This window comes from Calidris pugnax, unplaced genomic scaffold, assembly GCF_001431845.1.
Source record: "Calidris pugnax isolate Ruff unplaced genomic scaffold, ASM143184v1 scaffold298, whole genome shotgun sequence".
NCBI classification, from domain to species: domain Eukaryota; kingdom Metazoa; phylum Chordata; class Aves; order Charadriiformes; family Scolopacidae; genus Calidris; species Calidris pugnax.
In genome coordinates, this window is record NW_015091152.1 from 1,641,239 (window position 1) to 1,662,650 (window position 21,412).

The 21,412-nt window shown below is 37.1% G+C and overlaps 1 protein-coding gene across 1 annotated transcript in view; it reads left to right on the top strand.

Moving 5' to 3' along the window:
* Window positions 1-18,620, top strand: part of MRPS35 (mitochondrial ribosomal protein S35) — a 34,706-nt gene extending 16,086 nt beyond the window's left edge. Inside the window, exons 6-8 of the mRNA XM_014959277.1 lie at window positions 6,413-6,522; window positions 8,175-8,244; window positions 18,103-18,620. Of these exons, the coding sequence (XP_014814763.1) occupies window positions 6,413-6,522; window positions 8,175-8,244; window positions 18,103-18,381 (459 nt within the window). The 3' untranslated portion in view covers window positions 18,382-18,620. The remainder of the gene's footprint in view (window positions 1-6,412; window positions 6,523-8,174; window positions 8,245-18,102) is intronic.
* The last annotated feature ends 2,792 nt before the right edge of the window (window positions 18,621-21,412 follow it).

The following is a 21,412-nucleotide window of genomic DNA, read 5'->3' on the forward strand; positions in this document are numbered from 1 at the left end:
TGTGTTTAAGGGATGTTTCGATGGGGCACTGAGGGATATGGTGTAGGGGAGGACTTTGTAGAGTAGGGGAGATGGTTGGACTCGATGATCCCAAGGGTCTCTTCCAACCTGAACAATTCTATGATTCTATGAATTAGAAGTCTGAGGAGTCAGAGAAATGCAGAGTGAAAGACTGTATGGTTGAGGTACAGGCAGGGATGATGTGGAGAAGGAGCTGTACCCAAAAGAATAGCTCAGCTGCACATCTTTGAGATGAGATGCGTAGCAAGCTGGTTAAGAATTTGAGAGTTGGGATTAGAGGGGAAGCTGGAAAGAATGTCTTGGTGGCATCTGCCACAGACTGCCTGGTTAAGAAAAGGAAGTGAGTGAACAGCTGAAAAAGCCTCACAGCTGCATGCTTTGGGTTTAATGGGGAACTGCAGACTTCTCAACATCTGTTGGAAGGGTAACAGGATGGGATGGAAGCAATCTAGGAGATTTCTGGAGTGTGTCTTTTGATGCAGATACGGGGCAAACTGTCTATGGAAGGTTTTGTGTGTGTTCCTTGCAAGTATGGAAGAACTGGTTGGAGATGTCAAGGTTGCTGGCAGACTTGGTTGTGGAGTTTAAGATCTTGAGAGAAGTCAGGAAGGCAAAGTAGTGTATCAAAGGCAATTTCTCAATACAGACAATTAACAAGTTGACTAGGAGACATGCTCTGTTAGATTTGTTGTTTAGAAACAAGGAAGAACTGATCAAGCCTGTGAAGGTTTGGGGCATCCTTGGTAACAGTGATCATGAAAATGTGGTGTTTAAAATCCTGAGAGAAGTGACCAAGACGGACAGTGGAACTACAGTCTGGCTAAGCAGATTTTTCAGTAAACCAAAAACTGCTCTCCTGAAGTCCAATTTCACCTGGGGAGCATGAGAGCTGGCCCATGAGAGCTGGTGGATGTTTAAGTTCAGCAGCCCTAAAAGAGCAAGAATGGTCCATTCCAGCGTGCGAAAGTTAAGCAGGTATGGCAGAAGGACAGCATGGGTGGGCAGGGAACTCCTGAGTGACCTGAGATGCAAAAAGTGGAAGCAGGTAAAGACTGTTAGGAGGAACAGGAGATTTTTGCCTGACCATCTTCAAGAAGGGTAAGAAAGAAGATGCAGAGAACTGCAGGTCAGTCAGCCTCACCACATTCCCCGCAAGATTATGAAGCAAACCTTTCTTTGCATGCTTGGAAATGGCTTCCAAACATGCTATATATCACCTTGGATAACTGTAGAGAGCACAACCTCAGCAGGTCTTCAGATGATAATGAATTGGGCAGGAACAAGTGACACACTGGAGAGCAGAGCTGCCGTTCAGGGGGATGTCAACAGGTATGAAAAAATAAAACCTGCAAGGACCCTCATGAAGTTAGACAAAGGCAACTGCAGAGTCCTTCATCTGGGGTGGAATGACCCATGCAGTAGTACAAGCATGGGGTCAGAGGGGCAAAAGGCTAGAAAGAAGCTTTGCAGAAAAGGTCATGTGGAGCCTGGTGGGTATGTGAAGGTTGAACCCGAGTCAGCAGTGTGCCCTTGTGGCAAGGAAGGCTAACTGCATACTGGGTTGTGGTAACGAGAGTGGAGCCACAGGAATGCAGTACATTAATTCTTTTCCTTCTACTGAGTACTGCATCTAGTTCTGGGGCCCCCAGCACAAGAAATACATGGACCTTTTAGAGGAGGGCCACACAAATGGTCAGAGGGCTGGAACACCTCTCCTGTGAATAAAGGCTGAGAAAGTTAGGCTTGTTCAACCTGGAGAAGAGAAGGCTCCAGAGGGACGTTCTTGTCACCTTTTAGTGTGTAAAGGGGGCTTACAAGAAAGTTGGGGAGAGAGTTTTTACCAAAGCCTCTAGGAACAGGACAAGGGGCAATGGTTTAAAACTGGAAGAGGGTAGATACTTCGATTGGCCATAAAGAAGACTTTTTATTTATGATGGGGTGGTGATATACTGGAAGAGCTTGCCCAGAGAAGCTGTGGATACCCCATCATTGGATGTAGTCAAGGTCAAGTTAGATGGGCCTTTGAGCAGTGTGATCTAATGAAAGATGTCCATGCCTGTAGCAAGGCAGTTGGACTAGGTGATCTTTGAAGGTTTGTTCCAGCCCAAACCATTGTGATTCTGTTTGGCAATGAGCCTGCATCTGGAGGACTGTATTCTGTTCTGGGGAACCCAGTAGAAAAAACATATTGAAGTACTAGGTCTAGCAGAGACCCTGCTGTTATCTAAATGAGTATGGTTTCTATAAATAGTACTTTTTAAAGATATATTGCAGTAAGTTTGGGGAAAAAAAAAACAAACCAAGACACAAACCAACAGATATTACTTGGAATGCTTTTTCTTTATTGTACAGATTTCTGCACTGAATGGCCAAGTGCCTTGGACAGTGATGAGAAATGTGAACAGCATTTTCCTATTGAAATTGAAACCATAGATTATGTTTCTTCAGGGACATCTATTCGTAATCCCAAAGCAAGAGTGGTGACTTTAAGAGTAAGTAGTTTTGGTAAACAGCCTTTCTTTCAAAAACCCAAATGCTTGGCTTTCATTTCAATACATGTGCAAGTATGATGTGTTATAAGGAAATGAAAGAAATAGTTTACTGAATGTATGAATATAAAGCAGTGGGTTTCTTTCAGTATATTGCAGCATGTTGGAAGTGAGGTCGTAAGGTTATGGATGTGTATTTATAAATGAACAGTAAGCTCTGATATAAACAAAATATCATCTGAAGAATCTACCTATGGAAAAGGTGGTAAGTACCATTGTACCCAATGTCTTGGTTAGACTCTTTCGTTGCTAATTTATGGACCCTGAAAGTGCACAAGTATTGAAAGATAGGTCATAGGAATGTGGCACTATTAAGTATCGAGTTGATAGGCTTCCAGGCATCAGTGTGTATACAGTAGGAGCAGCAGCCTTCTGGTCAAAGGACCATGGGATACTTGAGGTTGGAAGGGAGCTCAGGAGTTTTCCAGTCTGACCTTCTGCTCAAAGCAGGGTAGGTGTGAGATCAGACCAGGTTACTTGGGACTTTATCCACCTGGGTCTTGAAAACCTTCAGGGCTGGAGATGTCCAGGAGTGGTCGTACCCCAATGGTAGTACAGTTAGGATTGTACTGTGGCTTTTCAACATGCCTTTTGAGATGAAATTTGAGCCTATCTTAAGAAACGTGCAAGTATGATGTGTTGTAAGGAAATGAAAGAAATAGTTTACTGAATGTACATGTGCAAGTATGATGTGTTATAAGGAAATGAAAGAAATAGTTTACTGAATGTATGAATAAAAAGCAGTGGGTTTCTTTCAGTATATTGCAGCATGTTGGAAGTGAGGTTATGGATGTGTATTTAAAAATGAGCACTAAGCTCTGATATAAACAAAATATCATCTGAAGAATCTACGTAAGGTTATGGATGTGTATTTATAAATGAACAGTAAGCTCTGATATAAACAAAATATCATCTGAAGAATCTACCTATGGAAAAGGTGGTAAGTACCATTGTACCCAATGTCTTGGTTAGACTCTTTCGTTGCTAATTTATGGACCCTGAAAGTGCACAAGTATTGAAAGATAGGTCATAGGAATGTGGCACTATTAAGTATCGAGTTGATAGGCTTCCAGGCAACAGTGTGTATACAGTAGGAGCAGCAGCCTTCTGGTCAAAGGACCATGGGATACTTGAGGTTGGAAGGGAGCTCAGGAGTTTTCCAGTCTGACCTTCTGCTCAAAGCAGGGTAGGTGTGAGATCAGACCAGGTTACTTGGGACTTTATCCACCTGGGTCTTGAAAACCTTCAGGGCTGGAGATGTCCAGGAGTGGTCGTACCCCAATGGTAGTACAGTTAGGATTGTACTGTGGCTTTTCAACATGCCTTTTGAGATGAAATTTGAGCCTATCTTAAGAGCAGCAGCAGCAACGAAGTCAGTGATAGTTGTGTTCTTACTCTGTGGGTGTTGAAGGCAAAATACAACATCTGATCATGGCAGCTTTGAATGGTTGTAGTTCATTTTGTCTGTAGGAGTCTTGACTTTGTTGTAAAACTGCTTGGGCTGAAATTGAGTTTGTCATTGACTTACCTTCACACCACTGTTAGCAGTAACTTCACCATCCCCTTGTAGTCATTGCATACTGGAGTTTAGCATTTTGTCTCCTTATTCAGATCCATGGTCAAGAGCAAGTTCTAACAAATTTGTATGCATTAGAAAGAAAAGGAAATGGAGTTTCTGTGAGAATAGAAGCCCCTGGTTTCTTGCTGGGTTGTGAATGTGTGCAGAGGAGGCACACATTGGACTTCCCCCTTGCCTCCTATATTTAGTTGTCTTGGTTGGAGTAATACTGATATTTGCAAGTCAGTGCTGGGCACGGTGTCACTGCCAAGAGGTAGAGCTCTGCTGCTCAGACAAACAGCCTAGAATCCCTTCCCATTAAAAACAGCAGGTGGCAAGTGTATTGTAAATTTCTTGCTTTCTAAATCATGTAAAAAGTTATTAGATATAAATATCTTCTGTTAAATGTGACTGTTGAGTCGCAAGATCTTGGGCTAGGGCTTGGCTATGCTGCAGTGGAGAGGATAATTCAAAATGACATACAAATAACCTTGTCTGTATTATCCTGTCTTAAATCTACTCATTAATGTTAACTGGCCTTGGTTCTTGTAAGGCATTTTGTGCATGTGTGTTGTGCATGTATATTTAAAAAAGGAGGGCTTGGAGTGGGAGACAAAACGGAACAACTATCCATATGCTTTTTCAGTTACGGGTGTTTGGATCCCAGACTTCATTAATAAATTCTTTCTCCAATTAACCCTCAGACAACAAAATCTGCCTAGGGGCAGGGAAGAGAAGGATTTAAAGGTGAAAGCAAATGTCACTGGGTCAGACAGTGGTTGAGTTTTTATCAATGAGAGAACATTTACTGTGTGCTGTGTTACAGACTGTGATAAACTCTGGTGGATCTTCATGTTAAGATTTCCATTTTTAAATATTGTATAAAAGTTAAACCTTTTTAATCTTAATTTAAAAATTATGCTTTTTTTCTAGCAGGTATCACACTAGAGATGGTAGTTTTTCATCTCTTGTAGCCTAATGCCAGTATTTCCTGTCATTAAATTTATCCTAGTCTTTTCCCAAGTGGAATTGTCCACACTGTGCCAGATGACATAGTACTATAGGATGTAAAAAGACATAGTACTATAGGATGTAAAAATGAGACTTTTAAAAAAAGGCACAACACCCTGCTGTTCTTTGTGGAGCTCTATCTTTTCTAAAATAGTTTGCAGCATTCCAGCTAACAATTATAAATAATAATTGCTTGCAGGTAGTACTTTTTTCCCCTGACATTTCCCAGAACTTCTAGTTTCTTCTAGTCCTTCAGCTTTTGTTAGTTTTACTGATGGGGGTTTCTTCATTATTTTTTTTTTAACAGTTCTGTAGTACAGCACTGACACAGTAGAAAGAATATAAAAGAAGAACAATGGACAAAATTACTAAGAGACTACTATTATGTCTTCATGTTTTTAATACTATTCAGAAACTGATTTAATAGGAACTTAAGTTTCTAACACCATATATCTTTAGACGTTAAGGTTCATAGCCTTATTATTTACTGTTGTATAAACAGATAGCTAAAACCAGCTCACTTTGCTTTTCATACTTGTTATTGCACATAGAAACTAGCTTCAGACTAACTTCTTGGAATTTTTTTTTTTTAAGTAAATACTAGTTATTTGTTGTATATCTTATGTTTGTGGGTTTTCTGGTATTGGAACAGAAGCCATTCACACTATTGTTTGATCAATTATATGAGATCGGACAATTCTGGTCCATTATATTGTTATCTCTGTGCATCTTTGCAAACTTCTGTTAGTCTCCCAGTAATGACTTTGAGAACTCTGATTTGATGTCTCTTGATTTGATGTCTTTCCTCCTCTTTTGGATGCTTGTGTTAAATGATATATCTTATTATTAAACTTACTGATCTGTATTTGAAAAATTATTATATTTTTGCATATGAAGTACACATCAATATGAAATACAGCCACAAACTAAACTGACAGCTCTTTTTTCTTCTGAAAAAAAAGTTTGAGTAGAAATATTCTCTCCCAGCCCCTCTGGTATTTGGATGGAAAGAAATACATTGTTTGAATATTCAGATTATATTTGCCTGCGTTAAGACTTCTGATAATGAGACAATCAGGAGAAATAGCTGTCCTTTTAATTCTTGATAAAAGATATGCCTAACTATTGCGCTTCTGATACATGAGACAATCGGGAGAAATAGCTGTCCTTTTCATTCTTGATAAAAGATATGCCTAACTATTGCAATATATGTTCAGGGTGCAGAGATTGGATTTAGCCAAGTAACTAAAGGTGTTTTCTCTTGTACTTGAAGGTTAAACTTTCCAACCTGAATTTGGATGAGCATGCAAAGAAGAAGCTCATTAAACTTGTAGGGGAGAGGTACTGTAAGGATACAGACACGCTCACCATTACAACAGACAGGTATGGTTACAAGAAAGGGGAAAAAAAAAAGCCTGCAGCAATAGTCATGGTACAGAAAGGGCTGGGTGTCTTCCAGTAGTATCAATTATTGTCTTAGTAAATTATTGTATTTTTAAAGCTAAAATATGACTTAAGATAAATGTACTAGTACTCCTGTTACTAACTATTGACACTGTAATGAACAAATCACGTAAGGTCAAACCTAATACTGTTTAAATATTGCTAGTTATTGAAGCTCTGTATTTAGAAGTCTCAATTGTTATTTTAAAGTGGTTGGCTTGTTTTCCAAAATGAGTTCTGTTAGTTTTAAAAATTACTTGAAGAATTTCAGGCAAGAAAAATAGGAATATTGGTGTCCAGACAATTTTCAATGTTTTGATGTTCTAGATACAAACAAATCACTGTAGTTATTTACAGGTACGTTCAGAAGGCTGCATGAGAGAAACATGCTTTCTGTGTTGAATTATAAAGAGTTTAAGAGAACACACATGTATTCCTAAATTGACAATACACTTTAATTCACAGCTGCTTACAGTGGTAGGAAAAACATTATTGGCAGTCTTTTCTGTTTGCGTGTTTTTATTAGAATTCGTTTTCCACTCTTAAATTTCCTGCCCTTCAGTAGGAAATATTGTTTTATTTCTACCTAAAATACCAAATGGATAAAATTGTGTGTATCTTTTTCAATTAGACTTGGAAATCTGGGTAGTTTACTGGGATCACTTTTGCTACCAACATTTTTCGTTTTCCTAGCGAAACTTATTTGGTGGCTAAAACATTAGGATAACTGAAAGGAGCTTACCCTCTAGAGCATCTTGTGAATTGTCTCATGCCGTGTTCCAGAAGAAACTCTTAACATGCTGCTTGATATTTCACTTTATTTTTAGTAATTTCCAGGCTGGTATTCCAGGCCTAGTTTTAAACTGGGCTTTTTCACTATGAAAGAAATACAAGTCAAAAGTTTGAGTCCTTTTTAAAGTTTATCTGCTAGAGTAGTCATAGTCCATAGTCATTCAGATGAGTGTTTTTAGAGTGTCTCAGGTGTAGTCTCACATGATTCAATTTGTTCTGCATCAAAAAGTTGGGTAAAGGAGCCTGCAGGAAGAGGTGAGTGTGAAAAAGAGACGGGAGATTATAGGTGATCAGCATGAGGAAGAGATAATGTCATTAAATGCTCAGCAGAACGTTTTGATGGCTGGTCTTAGGAAATACACTTCAAGAAATAATTTTAGAAATTTGCAGGATGGTGTCTTATTGCAACAAATTTTACTGGTGATCGTGTATTGACTTACAGCTATATTAATGTAAACTTTTCTTGTTAAATTGTTGGCTAGATCTTCTGTTCTGCACTGTGCTTCTTGGCTGTTCTCACTAGGCAACTTCCCCTCTTCAGGTCTGGGGACACAAAATAAGGTTTTAAGTGAATTCAGACTTTAAAAAGTATGTTGGATTCCACTTTGGCACAGAGGGCGAAGAAGTTTTTAATGATTCCTGAAGAACTGTAAATTCTTGCATTAGTACATTTTACTACTGACTTGCAGATTCCCTGCATTACAAATCAGAAATTTTGATGGTAAGTTTACCATTTTATTCAAAAGGGATATTACAGTGGCTTGATTTCAAAAAGACTAGCTTTCTTTGTGAATTTTCAGGTGTCCACTAAGAAGACAGAACTATGATTATGGCATGCACCTCCTCACAGTTTTGTACCACGAATCTTGGGTAAGCAGTTGTGAATAACACCTGACACGTGCCATAATGCACTCTCTTGTAACTTTATATAAAGTTCCGTGACTGTGTGCAGTTTAAAGTAAATCATCTTAGATTCTTTTCTTCCTCTACCTTACTCTTCTTCAAATTCAAACAAGGTATGTTGCTTATGTTTGAATCCTATTTCCTAGTCAATTTAGAGTGTGTTTCTTTAACTTCACAAATGCTATTCTGTTTGTATGCATAGTTTGCCTCTTTTCAGAAGTTCTCTAGTTTTTGACCATAATAAGAGATTCTTTCCCCATACTTTGTTTCGCACAACAACGACCCTAAAACTGACCCTGAACCTAACAGAAAACCCCTTACTTCTCAGGGTTCCTGAGTTGCCATACAAATATGAATTGAGTTCATCCAGAGAACTGTTTTACTCTGTGATTATCTATGCATTTTTAACAGTGACCATATTTAAAGACTAGAACAAGTCTATTCCAAAAAAGCAGAGGGGGGGAATTAGTGGTTTTAAAGCTATGACAGCTAATATACAGCACAGTGTCTACATTTTGCCCAATTCCAAACTCTTATCTGTTACTTAGCATCTGTCTTTTCTTGGCCTCTTCCTGGGCTGTGGTCAACCATGACTATGATTTGGAAGTATTCTGCTTCTTAAATGCTCTTTCACAAATCTTGCCTCAAGCTGGAAGGAGCAAAGACTTGGGCTGCTTTTGCTGAGAAAAGGGACATCCTCTCCACCTTCTATTAGGTTTAGGATTTCATAGCGTCACAGTTATTGTCCTGAGAAATAAATAAAATTATTGTGACTCTTTAAATATTTCTACTAAAGCAATTGTAATGTGAACTTTTCTATAATCATTCAGGATATGGTGTATTTGGAATTTTTCCCAGTTTATTATACATGTTATACATGTAAATTAATTAAAGAACTTACTGCAATTTAATGATTATTTACTACAATTTTTAAGTAGTCCCCTAAATATGGTAGGATACCTTTAGACCACAGATCTTTCTTTTACAGTGAATTCTTCAGAATTGTCTCCTGTATTTTTGTCTTTAATTGTGCTGGCTAAAAGTATTGCCTTCAACAATTTCACTCCCATTGTTTTTACAGAAAACAAGTTAGTAGCCTGAAATGAAATTATTGTTGAAAATTCCTAAGTATGTTTTGGCTAACTGAACTTTGTTTAAATGTAATATGTTATTAGTCACATTGAGGCAGATCACTGTATTTCCATACGTGTATTCTTTTAAATAAGTTGTAATTGATTAGCTTCCAAAACTCTCACTGTTTTCAAGTGTTCTATGATATTTAAATTAAATTGCCATATTTAGCATTTTTATGAATATCAGTGTTCTTGATTTGGATCATTGCAGTGATGACATAAAAACATAATGAGGATGAACTAGTATTCCCCTTTCACTGGGAAGTTGCATTGAAGAGATACCGGGATACCTTTTGGTAATTGTAGAGTGCATCAAATTGAATTCAGATTGTACTAACATCTTAAAAGATACATTTACTTTATCAAGTGCTTTGTATACATAGATCTTTTTCTCCCCAACAGCATTACATTGCATGACAAATTTGAAATTAATGAAATCAATTTCCAGTATCTGTCCTTGGCTGTAGCGTTACTTGGTGGTGGAAGGCAGGGCTACACGATACCGCTATGTGAGTGTTCAGTGTGCATTGAATATGCACAAATCTCTTGCCCTTTTATTACCTTTCAACTTCCATGTTAATAATTGATGAGTTCATCAATCACTTGTAATTGTCTTTGATTTCCATGAAAAATTAATAGTCTCCTGAGACATGTTTTTTTTTTATTTTGTCTGACATGTTTTGTTTTGTGGTTGGTGGTTGGATTGGTTTTTTTTCCAGTAGCAATGCCTTTTAATAACTTGCTGAAAGATAGTTTGGATAAGTTTTGTAAATCATAAGCACCCACTCTATGGATTACTTTAATTTGTATGAACTTTAATATTGGAGGGGACTGGCCTTTCATGTAGACTGTAACATCAATCCTGTTTACAGAACTAATTGCAAGTTTTGATGACTTTCCCAGCAGAGTAATGCCACGCTGTTTTCATGCATGTGCATGATAGAATTCCATAAAAAGATGAGGGCAGTGTTCCATTCTTGTTAAGTGAAGGGAAAGCTGGCTGCATATAAATTTTGCCCTCAATTTTGAAAACTTTGCCAACTCTCTCTCTAAACATGGCATAACTCTATAATTTATGTTAATAACTGGATTACTGAATTCTGTGAACCTGCAAGCATGTGAATATATAAAAGGAAAAATTGTATGCAGATACAAATCAGAAATGTAATTTCAAGTGGAATTATATTTTAATTGCCAGTGATGCATAATTCTTCTATTACACTTGTGAACTAGAGCATCCAAATCCTTTAGGAATCTTGAAACCTCAGGACACTTCAGGATTGTGTTAGAATTTACCAACACACAGTGCAGCATTAGCAGTTGCTATTTGATCTGTATTTAAAGAAACCCCCTTTATTTTGAAGAAACAAATGTGATTATTTTCTTTCATCTTCTAGAATGCATTTCTGTAGCAGATAATGCTACCCTTGCTTTTGACAAAAGGAATCTATAGTTCTTGCTATTTTCTGTCAGAAAAAAAAATGTTTGTTTTAATAGAGGAAGTGAAGGAAGAGAGAGGAAAAATGTGAATTCATGTTCTGAATCTTGATCCACCCCCTGTTATCAGGAGTTCAAATGAGCTACAGGGTGAAGCACAACTATGTGAAGATGTTCAGAATATTGGCAGCAAATTGGTGGACTGATAGGAGTTACTTGGTAGGACTGTGCTGTTTCTTGAGATGGATCTGAACAGTGGGAGCAGTATTAATTAGGGTCTACATACTACATTCTTGTTTCAATTGAATTACAACTTGGCTAATGAGTGTGCCTAAATATAAGAGATGTATAAGAAGCAAGAAGTGTACTTTAAGATCCCAAACTGATGCATTTGGTGGCTTGGTTTTGATAAATGCAGATAGATGTCAGGCACATGAGTTTGGTTATCTTCAAAATATTAAGATTTTAAAACTTAAGGATGATAATTTATTTTATTATTTTGGAATACTTGGTGATCTTTTGCTTCATTTGTAACAGTTTTCAGGTTATTAATCGAATATCTGTGTTTTATTAGCTTCAGAATGCATTTAATAGATATCTGACTTCCACCACCTTGGCAAGAATTGAGCTTACCATCTTTGGATTTTTTTTTTATGATTCCTTTCAAATTATCATCCCCCAAGGATTGCACCAGGATTAGATTCGTCAGTGAAAGGGTGAGATAATTAGGTAGGTTGTTAAACAGCAGCTCAGTCAGTTGCATTTCTGCTACCTTTACATGATGGTGCTTCCTGAATGCTGTAACACGAGCTCTAAAAACTGAATGTTTTAGGGCATTAAGTGTTTTTTAAAGAGTGTTTGCTGCCCTCATGTGGTTAAAAAGATCATACCGCGATTTCTTCACACAGCTCAGATGAATAGTTTATCACTAAAAAGTAAAGTTCTGTTGTGAGGTAAAAGCAGGAAGGAGGAACAAGTGAAGCAGGGAGTTAATTTTCCAGTAAGGAAAATCTTTCATAGTCATTGTAAAGGGGAGGAATCTAAAAAAGATAGAATGAGGAGGAAATAACTCAGTTATTTTAAACCAGTCAAGACTACAAAACGTACAACAATTTTGCTTGGTCCCATACCATGTGATTTTCAACATACACAAGAAGATGGAGAGTGGAGGATATAATCCTGGATTATACAGCTGAGATCTTGAAAGATGATTAGTGAAAAGTTGCCTTTGCATTTTCTATTCTGCAGTGTATTTCTTGAGTTAAAGGTCTAGTCTGACAGAGTAACAACAAAGTAATGCTGTACACACTTTTGAACTCTCTTGCTTTTCCTTGTAGTGTAGTTGCAGGAGTCTGATAAAATAGATTCAAGACTAAAAAAGAGCAGTAAGGAAGGAGGAATATAGAAGTAGAGATAAGTGGGAAGTGGCTACTGAATATATACAGTAATAGCCCAGTAATAGCCAAAGGGTCTTCTGGGTGCATCTCTTTGCAATGTGCTTAGATTGTAGAAGTTATTAGTGATACTTGACATGAAAGTACAGGGAAGTTGAAGCAGAAAGGTGAGGGAAGGAGAAAATTGCAGAATACACAGCCAGTGTAAAACTAGAGGCTGAACAAAAACTTGTCTATGAACACTGAAGCTGTGTAGTGGGGAAAGTGTCTCATGTGCTTTTGTATTCATTTTTCAGTAGAGCACCCAACTGTGAGGCACTGGTGGAGTGGGAGCTCCATGTGTGCATGCAGCTGAAGGGGTATTTTTATATGACCATTGGTGATACCTGAAATCCATTGTATAGCTTTTCTCTAGACTTAGTCAGCACTTAAATTGTATTGACTTTTTTTTTTATCCATAGTCGTTTTAAGCCATTGCAAGTAAGCATAATTTTTTATCACTTCAGGTTGTGCCAGTAGAACTTAGTTACAGTGGAATTTTGCATACCTTGTAATTCAGCCTTAAGTATGTGAAAAAACACGAGTCCACTTTTGAAACTTGAGCAGGTCACTGGCAACTTAGGTTTCAAAAGTATGCTTTAACTCTGTGTTCTGAACACTCAGGATGTCATGACCCGTGGGTTATAGGATTAAAATGGGAGGTGGAGGGAAATACTCTTAAGTCTTGCGGAAACTCTCTCCCTGGGCAGAAGAAAAGTCAAGACTGAATGACCTGAAAAGGCCGGCCATAGCCTGGTGATTAAAGCATGTACCTGGGAGAGACAGATTTAGAGCTCTGGGCACCATATAGTGTGACTGAAAGTCTGACTTTGAGATCTCAGAATAATTGTGATATAATTGTGCCCTTCCTACAATAGTGTTCTTCCTGATTATGCTATTATATATGGTTTAGGTAACGCAAGCTGTGGCTGAAGTAAGGGTGGTCTCTAAATGTTGTAATATATACTTTGTTTTGAAGTAAGTATTGCATTTCATTATGCACTCAGCAGTGCTCCAAATCTAACAACTTGAAAGAGCCTTCATTACTAATGTGAGTCAGAAAAGATAAAGCTAGGTGGCATGGGAGATGTTAAACCTAACTTTCTCTGAAGTTAAACTGTTTTGTACCTCTTGCTTGGAACCACAATGGATTCACATTCAGGCAAAAGATTGAATTAAAAATTGGTTTTGGTTTTTTTAAATTTTTTTATTATTTTTTATTTTATTTATTATTATTTTGTTTATTATTTTATTTCAAACTGTAGTAGACTTTTTGCAATACTTTGTGTTTAAGCCCTATATTTCTCATTGCTGGCAAAACAATGCTCCTTTTTAATACATAAATATAATAATTGTAGCTGTTTAATTTTTAGTCTAAATGTTGAACTGAACTAAAGTCTGATGGGGCATAGATATTAATACAATTAACAGAAAATCATCAAAGATTTGGATCTCAACATCGCTGATCTTTCTTGATGAGGTCAGAATCTTACCTGATCGGTGTTCAGGAAACAAACTGAATTAGGTAAATACCTTTCAAATGACCCTGTCAGAAGCCTGGATTTTCCAGAAAATACAGGCAGTCGTGTTAGCCAAGAGGAATTAGGTGTCACCGTCATTTTTGAAAGAGGTAATCTAGATGATGGTGACTGCTGAGGTTAAGTTAGTGACAGAACCTGAGATTAAGCCTGTGTGTATCAAGAAAGAGAGTATCTCTTACATCTGTTTTATTTTTTGAGACAAAGTTCTGTTCTTTCTTTGCTGGTAGAGGTCTTGTCTGCCCTGTGCCATTGCTGTGTCCTAGAAAATAATGTTCTGCTCATTCAGAAAAATATATTTTAACCTATTCTTCATCACCAAGCAATTAAAATTCTTTTGTATCCATCCATGAGATACAAATATATTTTGGCTGTTTATGAATTTATGTTGATATTTGTTTTTTCAGTTGCGAACTAAATAGTGCAGTTCAAAGGTGTAATATATCCAAATTGCAAATTTATGTTGATATTTCTTTTGAAGTTGCTAACTTCATAGTTCAAAGGTGCAATATATCCAAAGAGATAAGTACCTAATTGTTTTGGCAACCCTTCTTTGTCTAGAAGGTACCAAATAATTTGGAAGACGCTAGCATAACTGTGATTTATTACCTGAAAAATCTGTGATTATTGTACCACACAGAGTATCTTTTAATAAATGCAGTACTAAGAAATAAATGTATATATTCCAGGCTATACAGAGTTTGAAACTTGACTTAAGAAACTTTCCTTCTCCTCAAAAAAAAAAAAAAAAAAAAAAAAACCCAAAAAAAAAAAAAAAAAAAAAAACATGCATCAACAAGGAGACTTGCAACTACCTCTGGCTGTGTCTAGAAACAGCACACAGTCTCACAGAGAAAGGACGGCTACAAACTACACCAACAGGAAGACCAGAAATCTTCTGAAAAAAAAAAAAAAAAAAAAAAAAATCCCACTAAAATGCTTGGTCTCTGCTAAACAGCATTAAATTTTTAACTGTTCAAACCATTGACAAGCAAATTGACTAACACGAGTCATGTTTTTAGTTGTCTTGAAGATTTCTTCCTGCCATTTGCAAATTCTAGTTAAAATGTCATCCCCCCAAAAAACAGCAGAGAACTGACAAACCTAATCCTGGCTGTGACAGCAAAATTATGGAAATTAAACTGGAAAAAACCCAAAGAAAAGACGGTGAAATGCTTTCCCTTTTTCTGTGCTTAAGGGTACAATGTATACTGAAGCTTTTTGTTAATGACTTTTATGTAGAAAGCAATTTCACTCACCAGAGTACTATTTTAATATTTATACTGTGTCAGCACTTCAGATTAAGCACTGTAAAGGCTTATAAACCTCCCAAAATACTGGCTTAAAGTGTCATACAAATGATTTTCTTGAAACAAATCTTTATTCGTTTATAGCATTAAAAAAATCAATTCTATATATTTGCATTAGGAGGTGTGAAAAACCAAAAAAGAATCACTTTTTCTATGCCTCTTTGGTAATAGGTTTATGTCCTGTGACTTTATAGGAAAAGTTGCTTTCTAGGGACTGCTTTTTTTGTGTGCAGTTTGTGCTGGAAATTTTGGTAAGAGAAACAGTTGAAATTATCAATTTAAATTTGCAGGGGACAAAAATAATCAACTAACAAAATGAAATTTTTGAAATGTCATTCGTTGTCTTATTAGTTTCCTTCATAAGACTTTAAATTGAGGCTACAATACTTGTAGCACTTCCAGTATTCAGAGTTCAATGTGCTTGTCTGCCTAGAGTGCTTCTTCAAATGAAAATAAAATTCCAGATTCCCTGTTGCAATAAATCTGGCTGGAGAAGTATTTAAGTTTCCCTCAATATAGTCAGTTTGCAAAAATCTGGTTTCTCTTCAGTTTCCTGTTTGTGATGTATGTCTGGACCTGTGTACAGTAGGATAACTTTTCATTTTGAGGCATGGCCACCAACATTGCAGCAATGGATACTGGCTTCTTGAGCAGGGCTGAGGAATGGATTTTGAGATCTCCCCCTCCTGTCAGGTCTCCTTTCCTGCCTCCCTCCCCCCCAAGAAGTCGGGTTTTATTTTGAAATCCATTTTGACACACCATTCTGCCGGGAAGGATTCCAAGAAAGAAATGCTGAACAGTTTCTTTGGCCTCCTTTAAAACCCTCTTGCTCTGTATAGCGCAAAAGAGAGAGGGAAATTGTGATCTGTTTATCAGTGTGCATCTCTGAAATCCTGTAGGTGCAGAGAAGGATTTTCCTGAAGAAATAAATGTAGTAACTGTAAATAGTTCTTATTGTTTCTGCTATAACTTAAAGGTGTTTAAAAGCCTCCCAGTGATCTTTTGTTTGAACTTCAAATGTGAATTTGGTCCTGGGAGTGACCAGCAATGATACCCATATTCCCTTACTCTTGAGAAACTCTATCCCTGTGAGAGAAGCTTTTGCTTTAAAATTCTTTTTGAGTTTAGGAAGAAAATGTCTTGGATAGCCATTATGCAGATAAACAAGGGATTTGCAAAACAGGATGCCATTGTTAATTTAAAACTATGCAAATCTCCACATTGAATTGCAGTATTTTTCAAACATTGAAGGAATACTTTACTATATCCGCTTGTTCCGCTGCTGTTTTAGCAATACCGGCTACAGTACGTCCTTTTGTTTTTCCCCTCTAGAAATTGAAGGAGGTTCTTTTACTTCTGTGTTTGTATTGTGCCCAGGTTTTAATGACAGTCATATGAGCCTTTTAGCAGTGTCAATCACTGTTTCTGACTAAACATTTGGACTCGGAGATTTAAAAGACAAGAGGTTCCATTTACCAGGCGCAGGATGCAGCATTTGTTAAGGTATTTTTAAATTCAGATAGAGACCCAAGCACACAGAGTTGTAGGGGGGACAAAAAAAATCTTGGGTCTTAATTAAAGGTTATTAAACATGGTTTGGCTGCAGGAACCTTGTTGCCTACTGGACAGAATACTGTAAAATAAACAAATGGAAAACTAACAACGCCACCCCCTGCCATACCCCCTCCACCCCCCAAAAAAACACCACCAAAAAACAAACAAAAAAACCTGATTGCCAGGTTTATTTGGATTCTGCTTAGCATAGCTAAAAGTTTACTGAACAGCCCTTTCTGGCAAGGGATTTTTAAAAAAAGGAAAAAAAAATGTAAATGCTTTATTATAATGCTTCTTTGAACTTACTTCCAGATAAATGTTTTCTTTAGACATGATTTCTAGAGTAACTGTGAAAAAAACATGACCACCAAAAATACTTCAAATTGTGATTCTTACATGGTTGAAACAGTATAAAGATGCAATGTATTATTTACATCATTAAAGTAATAACTACTTACAAACATAGAATCTATCTAAAAATACAAATATTTCTGATGCAGATATATTTACAAAAGTACAATAAAAATTAAGAATACAAAAATAGCAGGCTGTAACATTCAAAATATCCTTTAAACAGTCTGAAGCTAGAGGAAGGCCTGCTGAATCAGAGGAATAGTCAAATAAAAACTGTATAAAGAAAACTGCACAAGCCAAGTATTTACAGGGATGATGTCTTCTGTTTGTCTTCAAATTTTGATCCTGTCTAATCTTGCAATACCAGTTAGGTAAAATTTAGCACCTTGAGGACAGATTCTTTTGAGGAGCAATTTGTTTTGCAGGAAGATGAAATGGATTAATTGGTTGTCCTTTTCCTTATGAGTCACAATTAAAACATTTCCCAGATGGTGGAGGGTTGCTGTCTCTCATTATAGGTTACTTGGTATGAGCTGTCTAACTTCACATCGTATAGCCAGTGTAAGCACACCAAAATCATATGCTAGGGACATAATAGCTAGGCGACTACTTCCAAGCTTGAGCATTTAGGTTTATTCAAAAGTATTATTTTGACAAGGTTTTTGTTATTCATTATGTGTAGTGTATCAGCTTTTCTTACCATTTTGACTTGTCTAGTTACATCTGCCAGATACAAAGAACTTGATAAGAGGGAGGTAAGAAACTCATTCTGCACAGAAAATGAACAACCCATTTTGACTTGTCTAGTTATATCTGCCAGATACACAAAGAACTTGATAAGAGGGAGGAAAGAAACTCATTCTGCACAGAAAATGAACAACATACAGGCACGTTTTGAACCTTCTGAGGCTTGAGTTACAAGCCTCGGACTTCAGAAGAGGGGAAACATCTTCCACAATGACAGTAATTTTTAAAGTGAATTGGTATGAGAGATAAGTTTCCTCAAATTATTGTAGCTGTGTTTCAGTCCTGAGGAGTTTTTAAGATGACGTCTGTCTTCTTTCAGAAAACTGAGATGTGGGAGAGTGAGAAGACTGAGGAGGACATGGAGGAGTATATCTGGGAGAACAGCTGCTCTCAGAAAAATGCGTTGGATACACTACTTCGAATAAAAGCCTCAGAGAACGTCAGCAACGTAACTAAGGAAGAGCTTCTTGCATCCGAAGTAGTTAAGAATTACAGAAACTCTGTAATTGCGCTTAAAAATGAGGGCGAAACAGAAAACAGCGTGTCTCAGTATAAGGAATCTGTGAAGAAACTATTGAATATACAAGCATTATCATGAGAGCAGGCTCTGCAGGTACATATTATTACAGAAATACTAAATTCCGATGTCAATATTGCTATATGATACAGATGTATAATTGTTCAGAACCTTAACCAAAAATAGGAAACTTGATGAGTTAATTTAAATAGGAATCAGATTTTTCTTTACTGCTGCATTTTCTTGTAGACTTAATTTTTCTGTCCATGAATCTTGTTCTTTGAATAAAGTATGTTTTGAGTCATAATTGGTGACCTGAATGTGCTGTTCTGTGCTTTCTTACCTTGGAGATCCTGGTTCAGTTCTCTGCTTAATCACATTCTGACTTCTCACACAACTCCTTTTAGCTTATAACTTAGAGCAGCAATGTCAAAAACCCTGAAATGACTTTGGTTCTGAGTTCCATTACTGGAGAGTCTGCAAGTTAAGAGCTCTAAACTTTCGAAATGCTTTTCAAATGTCACTCGGACTTTTTTTTCTCTATCTGTAAAATACTGTTACCTAAGTAATTTAACTTTTGGAGAGGTGTTGAAGCAGACTGAACAGTGTGAGGCTCTCTGTTGTCATCATGAGGGCTAACAACTGCCCTCTGTAAAAATACCTGTCTCTAAAATGGTGGAATAAAACAAAAAGGGGTGGTAGTTGGAAAGTGAACTAGCAGTTGTTTACAGGGCACCAAAGTACATGGGAAAGGAAGAATGATGAGAGTCACTGAGAGCGAGAGCTGGTGAGTAGTGAGGCGAGTATGTAACTGAAATAGGAATGGACTGAGTATCCTGAGGCCTGGGGAGGTGTCTCTTGAGTGTACCCAGGCTCTTCAAGGAAAAGAAACGTTTGTAGCATCCAGCTTACTGCTGTGAAGCACAGAGAAATAAATTATATGGATGTTTATCTTCTATCTGGTAATTTGTATTTGAAAGGAATTTATTTGAAACACGAATCATGGGTAACTTTTATTGCCTTCTCACGTTTAAGCAAAAAAAAAAACCAAGCCTTAAAAATATCAGCTGGAAAGGACATAAAAAAGGAAGAATGATGAGAGTCACTGAGAGCGAGAGCTGGTGAGTAGTGAGGCGAGTATGTAACTGAAATAGGAATGGACTGAGTATCCTGAGGCCTGGGGAGGTGTCTCTTGAGTGTACCCAGGCTCTTCAAGGAAAAGAAACGTTTGTAGCATCCAGCTTACTGCTGTGAAGCACAGAGAAATAAATTATATGGATGTTTATCTTCTATCTGGTAATTTGTATTTGAAAGGAATTTATTTGAAACACGAATCATGGGTAACTTTTATTGCCTTCTCACGTTTAAGCAAAAAAAAAAACCAAGCCTTAAAAATATCAGCTGGAAAGGACATAAATAACTCTATCCTTGTTTTTATTGTACCTTCCTGGCTTACTAAAATTTCAGCTTGGAGAAAAAACCTTCATTTTTTGGAAGGGGCAGAGGGAGTTTTTATTCACCAGACTTAAGGATTCTGCAAACCTATAAAAGAACCTATCGTGTGACTCTGCCAGCAACGTGTTGAGAGGAAACAGCATAAGAATAAGAACATTGAAAACTGAAGAGGAATTGATTTCTGCAGTGGTCAACTCACTCACTGCTCGGATTTCTCACTGTTTGTTTTGTGTTTACATTCAGCCAAAGAGTGTGTGTATTCCTATTTCCAAAACATTGTCAGTTTTGGGAGGATTATTCTTAGGTAGATATTGTTTTCATGTGGCAGAAGACTGAGTTTCATGCAGCTTTTTGCTGCCTATGAGAACTTTCCAGAGCTGCAGTTAAGTTTGAAAAATGCTTGTCCTGTAATCCCAATTTTGCACTTAACCAGCTTGCTATTTAGTGGTCCTTCCACTTCAGTTTGTATAATAGGAAGTTTAAATGGAAGCTTAATACATGGAAGGTTTTGGCTGTTATCAGGTTGTCTCTTTATTCAAGGATAATGGGGGTAATGCTTAAAATTCTTATTTGAAATAATACATCTTTGTAATTCCTAATCTTTTTTGAACAGCCGTGAAGCCAGAATTACTGAGGAAGTAACTGCAGTTTGACTGGGAGAAGGGGATAGGTGGTGGAGCTGAGCCTGGCTGTATTCCAAAGGCAGTTTGATTCGAGTATGTACACAAGAGAAATTTGTTTCCTTAATTAGCTTTGTCAGTGCTTGCATAAGGACTGGCGTGCTGGCAAGGAGATGTAACTAACTTCTGTTTTTCAGTGACGTGTCCTGTACAAGATGGTCGGGAGTCATGCCCTTAAAGGTTTTAAAAAACCTAAAACCCCATAAGCATGCTTTTTTTCCATAAAGTAAATAAAACAGGACATATGAGCTACCTGATAAAATTCTCTTTGCAACAGAGGAGGACAGCTCAAGTTTTCCTTTGGTCTTCATAGACTTTAAATGGACCTAAGCAGAACTCTGGATGAAGGTAGTAGTTAAAATAACAATTTGATTTCACTACTTTACTAATAAGAATGGTTGGTAGAAAGAGCAGCACAGCAAGGGAAATTGAATTTTTTTTTTCTTTTTGTTTTATTACATTAGCATTTCACAGCTAATGCATGGAAAACCTAAAATGCACAGGCTTCTAGAGTTCCCTCAGAAGTGTTCAAGCCTAGCTTATATGCATTCTATAAATGTTTCAAGAAACACAGGCAGGATAAAAATTGGGTGTCTCCTGAGTACCAGTACAGACAAATGTCTCTACCAATAGTTTATAGCTACTGGCCAAGAACAACATTGGGACTAACTCACTGTGGTCTCTAACCACATCCGCACTTAACCATCAGAAATTAATTAAAGATACCAGTTTTCCAGTAGTACCTGCTTTAATGACCCTATGGCTATACAAGACTTGGCCAGCTGGCCTTAGAAACCTGCAAGACTGACCTCCAACCTTGGTTTCTAATGTCATCTTCACCTCCTCTCCTTGCTGAGAAACATAGAAGCAAATCTAAAAGCTTTATAATCCTTTAAGTGCCTGATCAAGCTGCTAGAATCAAAGGCAATATAAAATTCAGTCACACTTTTGATTTTTACTGATGGTAACAGTACAGG